The sequence below is a fragment of the Kryptolebias marmoratus genome, linkage group LG12 (genome assembly GCF_001649575.2).
Source record: "Kryptolebias marmoratus isolate JLee-2015 linkage group LG12, ASM164957v2, whole genome shotgun sequence".
Classification (NCBI taxonomy): Eukaryota; Metazoa; Chordata; class Actinopteri; order Cyprinodontiformes; family Rivulidae; genus Kryptolebias; species Kryptolebias marmoratus.
This window is the reverse complement of record NC_051441.1, coordinates 19,522,266-19,532,502: the sequence shown is the minus strand read 5'-3', so window position 1 is coordinate 19,532,502 and position 10,237 is coordinate 19,522,266. Positions and strand designations below refer to the sequence as shown.

Sequence of the window (10,237 nt, the reverse complement as noted above, 5' to 3'; positions counted from 1 at the left end):
GTTGTGTCTATATACTGTACAGTTGTGTCTATATACTGTACAGTTGTGTCTATATACTGTACAGTTGTGTCTATATACTGTACAGTTGTGTCTATATACTGTAGGGTTGTGTCTGTGTGAACTTGTCATTGGTGCAATGATCAGACGGATCAGGGATTATTTTATATTAGCTTACCTGGGAGGTCAAGTCTTGTAACAGTAAATGTCAATTATCAAATTTGTTGAACAGAAAAGGCGGAACTGAGGGTCGAGCGGTACGTGACGTGCACATCACAGGAAGACTGAGATCACCCAAATCATTTCATCATCACGCCGCAGTCCTAATTGAATCGTGAGACACCTAAACATTCCCCCCCCAGAAAGAAGACGATACAGTTCCACCATGTAGAGGAAGTGTAAGCAGTAACAAGATTTCTGGTGCGGTCTCAGATTCCTGGCTGCCGGCCCTCCCATCTTTCGCTCTCCTGGGGGGCAAGATGGACGCCACAGATAACAGGCGTTAGGCATCAGAAAAAAAGCAGCGACAACTCAGTCAGTTTTACAGATATGGAGCTAAAATTTGACGTGGAGTTGAGCGTAGACATCTTGGGACATCGCACAACCTCTTTGAGGTTTGACCAAAACGGCTACAGCTCTGTCGTAGACACTCTGGCATGAAAGGCGTTGGATGATGGAAAGATTGATTTTCCTGTATATATGAGCAATGCTTGTAAAAAAAAAAAGGTCAGAAATCCCCTGATGGTCCGTTTCACTTGTGTTTTTCAGAACTCCTCGGTTCTACAAAGAAAGTGAACGTCAACTTCCAGGACACAGATGGGTGAGTTTCCTCCTCTTTGTCTCCTCTCGTCTGCCGTTTTTTAATTTTAATTTTAATCTTCCACCATTGTTCACACATTCACTTACTCTTTTTTTTTTTTTTGGAATCCTTTTCAGCACTTCCCCGGCTTACATTTCCACTTGAACCTTTGTATCTGACGTATTATCAGGGTAGTTTTTACTGAAAGAAAGCTGCGGGATTAAGCCAGATACCTCTTAGCTACAGACCAGAACACTGTTCCTAAATCTGCGTTAAGAGAGATGTTGTAAGTAAATTAAAATTTTATGGTAAAATTTTATACCTGAGAGTTACAGTCAGCTCAGGGGGGAAAAAGGAAAAACTCACTTTTGAATATATTAGCTTTTCGACCTGTTTATTCTCTAGCTGTAGCTTCTACATGCCATAATAGATTCTCTGTTTTGTTCTGTAACACAAAGTTGTGCATTGATCACGTGAGTCCCGTTTTATGGTCCAGCTGTAGATTTTTCCTACCTGGTTTTCTTCACTATTGACACAAGCTTCAGGTGGCACACCGATGGGTTCACTTATTGAAACCAGTTCACGTATAATCAGTGGATCGATAAAGTTTATTCGCAGGAGCTTGGCCATAAAAATCCAAAATGAAAAGCTAAAGAACTCCGAGTGGAAATTTTTAACAAGGCTGAACGCGAAACCATCCCAAATGATTCGACAGATCGTGAAAAAGGTACAGCTGGTTTTTAAACAAGAGAGATAAAATGGATTTACCCCTTAGACCACACGTGTCAAACTCAAGGCCCGCGGGCCAGATCCGGCCCTCTGTAACATTTCATACGGCCCTCTAGTCTGGGACAGATCGAGTCTCTGATTCTTATTTTGCTTTAAAAAACGGAGCCTAAATAGTGTAATAAAATAATATAATATAATAGTATAATAGTTTTGAAGAGACAAACCTTCGGGCGTCTGGAGGTTGTACCAATCTCCAGGTTGGCGATTGTCTTCCTGATGTCTTGGCTGATTTCTTTTGATTTTCCCATGATGCCACACAAAGGAGCAGGGTGTTTGAGGTCTGCCTTAAAATAAATACATCCACAGGTATGCCTCCAATCAATCCCTCCAGGATTTCGCGGGCATTTTTGGTGATTGTTGCGGGCTAAAATGCCTGATTTCGCGGGGCATTTTCCTAAAAGTTGCGATGAAAAGTTGTGATTTTTTTTTTTTTTTTTTACTAAAATCAATAAAAAACCAAAACTTTTACTATATAAACTAAAAATACTTACTAGTTTTGTAAGATAATTACCAACAAACATTGACATTCTCAAAAGGTGCTTTATTTGAGAACTTTGATAGCTTCTAAACTGACATTCATGAGCATTTCTGGATTGTCCCTCGTCTGCAGCTCTCCTCACATGTTTTGCAGACACAAAGTGTTTGTCGATGCGTTTATGTTCCATGATTACACTGCAGGACGTGCAAAACAGCTGCAGCTGGGGAGGAAACTGGTTTGCTGAAATCTTTGTGGGCAAATGTGAAGCATTAGCGCACATTTTGGCTTCGGTTGCTGCTCCTGCACGCTCCCGGCATTCTGATGTTAACAGGAAGTGACGTCACGTGTCTTCTCCGTGAGTTATTTGGGCTTATTTTGTATTCCACACAAACCCACAAAGAACAGACTAGACCGCAGAAACGGTGGCGAATCACTTCAGAAACAATAAATATTGGGTTAAAGTTGCGGCGTTTTGCGCAAAGTTGCAAAAAGTTGCGATTTTGCGGGGTTTGCTTGATTTTTGCGTTAATAGTTGCAATCATAACATCGCAAAATCCTGGAGGGTCTGTCCAATTAACTCAAATGTGGTCAACTAACCAATCAAAAGTGCTCAAAGCCATGACATCATCATCTGGGCTTTCCCAAACTGTTTAAAGACATAGGAATCTTAGTGTATGTAAACCTGTGACTTAGAAGAAACAAACAGAAACATTTAACAAATAGAAATACTTTTGGTCATCCTAACTGCCCTATAACAGGAAATGTTTAATCCGATTTATTGACAAAGAAAGAAAGAAATTAGCTATGTGTCTTCTTTATGCAGTGTATGCAAACATCTGGTTTGGACTGATGAGATGCAGATTAGTTCATAATTTAGGCAGACGTTGTTAATGAATCCGTACACGTCCTGAACCTTTAGTTTCCCTCCTTTCTTCGTAGCAGTCCCCTGGAGGCTCGTGGTGAACGAGAAAAGAAAAAAAACCTCTCAGCCAGTGACAGTCAGGCCTGCGTTGCCCTGGGATTACAGCCAATAACACCAGCAGGAAGCCGACAGACTCTCAGGAGTGGTTCGGGACTTCCAAATGTCCACAGGTGATCAGGCGGAGCGTTGTCAGAGGAACACAGAGATTTGTTACACTTCACCCAACTGCGGTGGCGCTGTGAATCCACTCTAAGGGTGCGAGTGTATCTGAGGCTGCAGAGATGTTTCGTGTATGTTAAGGATGTGGAAAATGGGCCAGAGACAAAGAAGAAAAAAGAAAAAGAAATCCGGAAGAAACAACACGTGGAAAACAACAAAAACTATATGGTAATGTGAAAGAACATACCACACAGACTGTTGAGTCTATAAGGAAGATTTAATGACTCCAGACTGGCTCCATGCCGTTAGGCTGAGTGTCACACCTTCGCTTTCCCGGGCTCCTTCTCAGCGTGGCTGACTTCAGGATGTGTGAATGAACTGGTCGCGTGCATCAATGCAGCGTTAATTACTTCAGGACGAGCTCTTCGCCTTCATACTGGGTGGCAGACAAGAAAGCACACATCTAAGGCTGCCTTCCCGCTGGACGACGAGGTGCGGGGGGTCTGTCCGGGGTCCTGGCGGGTTCTTCGGTGGTGTAATAAGAACGCAGTGGGCTCACCGTAACGTGATAGATCGTAATAGGTGCTCAATGGTTTTGAGCGTGTACAAAACTTCCATAGCAAGGCAGAGGAGGTTTATTGTTGTGGCGGCAGCGTATCAGGGTCCTGCATGCACCAGTGGGGCTTGGTTGTCAAGAATTTGAAGCAGGACTGGCCATGCTGACCTCATGTTTATATTACTGGCAGAACTCCAAGTAAGTTATTGCATCACCTTGACACTCTTGCTACAACCAATAGGACTGTGCCTTTATTAACACTGTGCCACACTTTCCTTTTGGTCACAAAGCAAAAAGCTCTTGCTGCCATGGTCAGGGCTGCTGTTTAAGGATGGAAGAAGGATGGATGCGAGGTTCTACGCAGTAAGATCCCTTCATCCGCGTCCTTACAGGCTTTCCTCCTCCACAGAAAGGCTAAAACCGATGGCGACGTTCCAGAAACCTCCCATATGTGAGGATTTCATTTTCAGCTGCTGCGGCTCTCATTCCCTCTGCACCGAGTCAATCAAGCCAAACCCTTTGAGCAACCGGTCCCCCCCGCCCCCCATGGTAGCGCTGCACCAAGAACTACTGAAGGAAATGACACGAAAACCTCTGAAGAAGACGCTGAGCGCGACTTCCTTCTTCTGGGAAAGGAAACAAAAATAGAGTGGTGTCAAATTTTAGCGGTTTTAGTCTGACCACGAGCCATTTCTCCCTCTAGGGGTAGAAACGCGCGTTTGTTTTGGTCGTATTTACCCAGAAGGCCCTGTGCTGTAGTCCGCTTCCTGCTTTTGGAGCGGTCTCCGGTCCGCTTGCGTTCACATGTGCATTCAAACAGCGCCAGAGTTTACCTCAACCGGACAGAGATCGAGGTTTTTAGGCGGACCAGAGTTCGATTGCTCGTTCACACCTCCCCAAACAAACCGGACTTTCTAGGCAAACGAACTAGAGCTCGATTAAAGGAGACTAAACAGGGCTGGTGTAAACACACCCTAAGAGCGTTTCATTTTCTTGAAATATTAACCAACTATCAAAAGAAAATAAGCCTTTTATTTTCAGAACAGGATAGTTATGATATGAAAACAAGTGGTTCTTGTGTTACACCCAGTGTAATGCATGTATTTTGAATCATTTTCAGCTTAGATCAGTTGCCAGTATGTCTGTCCTCATATTTTTTGACAAAGTAGCCCTTTTTAGTTGTGATTTTGTCATCATTTTCTTTTTATCACAAGAACATTGGCCTTTCTGAGTCAAAATAAATATTAGGTTGTCTTGCAAAAAGAAGCAACGTTATTTCAAAACAAAATAAATTTCTAAGCATGTCCTCTCCCACTTTCTTACAAAATGACAGAAAAAAGGATGCGGTGGTTTTAACATTGACATAAACATCTTTTATTTACCACATAACCAGTTTTATAGTTCTGTTGTTTGCTAAAGTCCTAATCCAATCTGCAGATGTCTATTTTTGTCTCCTCAGCCGAGGTATTTAAATCTGATTTGATATAATACAGATGCAAAGCTGGACAACAAATGATAAACATCCTTCTATTCAATCTCTGATTGTCTCTCTCTGTACCCACTGTTTTCCTGCTCAGGGTTATGGTCAACAGGTGGGAGGTGGGGTACACCCATGAAAAAACAAAATCTTCCAAAGGGATTATCGTAGAATAATCTGTACAAGACTGGTAATTTACCAGAATACTAGTTTTCAGGTCAGGTCCATGTAGAACTGAACTAGTTTTAGAGGACTGTTTCCTCTACTGTTAACTGGGTTGTGACCCAACAAAGACATACAAACACATTCACTAAGTTCAGGATTGTTAAACAGCGCCAGGGTTTTTCTTTCTTATTACCACAGATGGTTTCCATATCTCATAAAACAGAGAGACCTTTATCAAAACACTCAAGGAGTAGTTACCATATTTAGTTATGGTTTTAACCATTATAACCATGAGGTTTTGAATAAAATCATTGTACACAATTCTTGATTCGTTTCGCTAACTAAACTTGTTTTAGTAACAAAATAATAATAATTCCGATATGTTGTGTCCGTGAACCCATCTATCTATTTTTTTTTACCAGTTATTAGTAGTTTAATCGCAGAGGGAACAGGTTCAGGAGGGAAACCCAGACATCCATCTCCCCAGCTCCTCCTGGGGGATCCAAAGAGATTCCCAGGGCAGAAAAGACAGATAATCCCTCCAGCCAGCTATAGGCAGAGACTCAGCACCAACTTGGAAAAAGCATTCCACCTTTGTGTGGTTGAGAACCATGCATGTCCTCAGACTTACAGATGCCTCCTTCTTTAGCTTGACAGCCTCCACGATCACTGATGTCCTCCAGTTGTGCCCTTGACAGGCACCGATGACCTTCTGGCCACAGCTCCTGGAAGGAGCGGGACTTGTGAAAACCCCCCCTTGAAGTTTGAGTCGAAGATCTCATGGACAGGGTCCACTGCCTGATGATCCCAGTTTCCCTCACTGTTGGCTTAGGACTTCCCAGCTCTGTCTGGCAACCTTCATTGCCCCCAGAGCCGACTCACCACCAGGCGGTGGTCCGTTGACAGCTCTACCCCTCTCTTTACCCAAGTATTCAATACGTAGGGCCGCAGGTCTGATGATATGATTACACAGTTGATAGCTGACCTTTGGCCCAAGGTGGCCTGGTACCTCGCACACCTATGAACCAATTTTCGCTCAAACATGGTGTTTGTTACAGACAGCCAATGCCTAGCACACAAGTCCAAAACAGAACACTGCTCGGGTTCAAATCAGGAAGGCCATTCCTCCCAATCGCTCCCCTTCAGGTGACTCTGTCATTGCCTACATGGCCTTTAAAGTCCCCCAGGAAACTCACAGAATCCTTAGATGGCAACCCTTTCCAGGACACCATTCAGATACTAAAAGAAGAACTGTTGTTCTGTGAATAAGCAGAACCAACAGTCAAAACCAGGAAATCCAGCCGCTGCCTAATAAGAGTTGGGTTCCAGAGCCCAAACTGAGCTTCTTTCCTGCCAGCGAGGTGATGTTCCATGTAGCTGGAGCCAGTTTGTGTCGCTTGCACTGGCCCAGTTTTGATGGCTCTCCCCATAGGTGCTGGTTCCTTGAATAGGTGGCTTCATGTAGTTTCTTGGGCTCGGCCTTGAGCTGAGCTCCAGGAGCCAAGACTCGACCACCAGGCACTCGCCAGGTATCTTGTTTGGCTTCACCATCAAAGTCTTCAAACTGCTTTTAGACTGATCCCTCCCCTAAGGCCAGTTCACCATGAGAGACCCAACCCGGATCTAACGCTCCAAACAACAGTTCCTCCAGGATCACAGTGGTCCTCAAACCCGTCCACCACATTAAGGTGGCGATTCTACAGAGGCCACACATATTAAAATGAAAGTTTAGATGTTAGAATGGCATTAAAAACTAAGTGAAACGCACAGATTAGCAAACAGAGACATGAGACAGATGTGAAATACGAGCCCAGAGGCGGTACCGACACAGACACATGTACATGTGTTAAAACTAACAGGTTAACACGTGAACTCCATATTACCAGACGGAGGAAGAAAGTGAGAACGACTGCAGACGTCCCATCTTCCCTCCCTCTCAGTCTGTGGTGTGACTGTTGATGCGGCGTGCATTTCGCAAGCAGGCATCAAAAATCTCTCATTACCGAAAATAGGCCGAGCCCATGTGTGTGTCAGAGTCAGAGTGTGTGACAGGTGTGTAAAGCTCGCAGCGAGACTTGGATGAAGCGTCGCGTGGCGCGAACCACGAGGGAGGAGCTGCTCGGGCTGGTTGGAGACAAATGAGCTCGAGCGGCTCGTTAGAGGAGCTGAACATCCAACATGTAACAGGGAGTTTGATGTGGTTTTTAGACTAATCATGCTCAGAAAAAAATACAATTCAGAAGGATTAGAGGACTGAATTGCAGCCTGTAGCCTATATCCACACACAAGGGGCGTAAAAAAAAGAATAATATCGTTTCAGATTAAATGTATTGAACATTGTAACAAGTGTTAGAAATGGAGGCGTGTTTTAAACTGCAGCTAATCCGGCCTTATTAGGACACATAGTTGTTTTTTTTTTGTAAAAAGATTATGTTTTGCTCTAGTGGACTAGTGATGCAACACATTCCACATTTTCTAATGAGACTGAGCTGATCTGTTTGATTTATGACTCTTTGTGAGATGCCCGGCAGCGGGAGGTTTAGAAAGTTATTGCTTTTATCCTGCGACACATGCATCTGTGTCATGGTGACAAATACAGTCTGCTTCTGAGTCACGGAACTGTGTATGCTACAGGAAAAAAAAAAAAAAAAAAAAAAAAAAAAAAAAAAAACATCAAGGAGCTTCAGGAGAAGAATGACACACTTAAAAGCCAACGTAGAGCTGAGTCTAAGGGTTTATTAGCACAGAGACTCAAATTTAAAAAAACAAACCAGAAGGAAAGTTACTAAATAGGAGATAAACTTTCACTCTAAGGTCCTCTTCACGGGACTGTGAAGGTAGTCATTATGCTGTAGGGCTTTTAGTACTCAGCAAATTAATTTTTCCTGCAATTTCTCACGCCCTTGAGTCGTTCGTCTGCACCCTCACCGTGCCCTATACGCCCACCCTGACATGACTCTCCTGCACCTCATCAGGAAGTCAGAAAAGTGAGAGGCTGAGAAAACCATACGACTGTCACTGAATGTCAACTTGAGGTTTTTATCCAGACTGGACAGATTTAGATGTTCCTTCTTCTATGTGATTTGATGTATTACATATGGATATTCCGATGTACACCATATTGCAAAAGTATTCAGCGTTCTGCAGAGTCAACAGCTACAGACCTCCAGACTTCATGTGGCCTTCAGATCAGCTCAGGAACGGCTTAGAGAGCTTCATGGAATGGGTTTCCATGTCCGAGCAGCTGCATCCAAGCCTTCCATCACTAAGAACAAAGCGTCAGATGCAGTGGAGTAAAACACGCCGCCACTGGACTCTAGAGTTGTGAAGACGTGTCCTCTGGAGGGACGAATCATGCTTCTCTGTCTGGATGAGTCTGGGTTCGGCTGCTGCCAGGAGAACAATATTTGTCTGACTGCATGGAGCCAAGTGTAAAGCATGGTGGAGGGAGGATCATGGTGTGGGGTTGTTTTTCAGGAGTTTGGCTCAGCTATTTAGTTCCAGTGAAAGGAACTCGTAAAGCTTCAGCATACCAAGACATTTTGGACAATTTCATGCTCCCAACTTTGTGGGAACAGTTTGGGGACGGCCCCTTCCTGTTCCAACATGGCTGCCAGTGCACAAAGCAAGGTCCATAAAGACATGGATGAGGGAGTTTGGTGTGGAAGAACCTGACTGACCTGCTCAGAGTCCTGACCTCAACCTGACAGAACACCTTTGGGATGAATTAGAGCAGAGACTGAGAGACAGGCCTTCTGTCCAACATGTCTGACCTCACAGATCAGCTTCTGGAGGAATGGTCAAAAATCCCCATATACCCTCCTAAACCTGTGGAAAACCTTCCTAGAAGAGTTGAAGCTGTTAGAGCTGCAAAGGGTGATCCAACATCAGATTAGACCCTAAAGATTAAGAATGGGAGGTCACTGAAGTTCATAAGTGTCTGAAAAGAGGCGAGTGAATACTTTTGACAGTATAGTGTATCCTTTTGGAATCGTCTTGCAATTTATTGATTGATGTGAAAATTGATGCACAGTATTGTGAAACCTTTGACATCGTAGACCATATTTTCTTGTAAATCCCTTTATTTAAGGTCTAAAAAAGTTGGCAGCCCTCTTTAGTGTTCTCCAACTTCACTATAAACATTAAATGCAGGTATGAAATGAAAAGAGTAACCCAACTTTCAGATGATAATGGAGGTTCGTTTGGACTTTTGTATTTACTGCCTGCAACAAAGCCCACAAGAAAATTATATTGACACAATGTTTTTTTTTTTTTTTTTTTTGTGACATCTTTAACTCATGAACCTTTAGGGGTGACAAAAAAATGAGAGGATACTGGAAAAGAGGATACTGGAGTGGAAGGACAGGAAGAGAAGAAGTGAGACTGTCAGGAAAGAGATCTGGGAGATAGATTGAGAGCGTGAGGGGGAGGTGGGTTTGCAGAGAAGACGAGAATAATGAGGGTATAAATATTGCATTTGGTGCTTTAAGACTTGGCAAAAGGATGGATTTCCCTCCAATTCAGCTCATAAATGCACCCCATTAACACGCTTCAAGTCCACACACACACACCAATGATCGGTTTATTCAGCCTGTTGTGGTGCTGCTTAACAGTACCTTTGTTAAACCTCAAAGGAGATGACAGAGTGACGATGACAGTTGCTGTTGAGATTTAGGTTTTGGCACATATCAGCATTTATTTACTGTATTTTCCGGACTATAAGGCACAACTTAAAAGCCTTCAGTTTTCTCAAAAAACGACAGTGTGCGTCAAGAGCGCCTTATATATGTAAGAAGTCGTAATGTTTTAGTATCCATCCATCTTCTTCCTCTTATCCGGGGTCGGGTCGCGGGGGCAGCAGCCTAAGCAGGGAGACCCAGACTTCCCTCTCCCCA

At 43.5% G+C, this 10,237-nt stretch overlaps 1 protein-coding gene across 1 annotated transcript in view; it reads left to right on the top strand.

Annotated features, from left to right (window-relative positions):
* Positions 1–765: 765 nt before the first annotated feature.
* Positions 766–10,237, top strand: part of caskin1 (CASK interacting protein 1) — a gene marked incomplete at its 5' end in the record, with an annotated part of 65,394 nt that continues 55,922 nt past the window's right edge. The window contains 1 exon segment of the mRNA XM_037978578.1: positions 766–817. Coding sequence (XP_037834506.1) covers positions 766–817 — 52 coding nt within the window.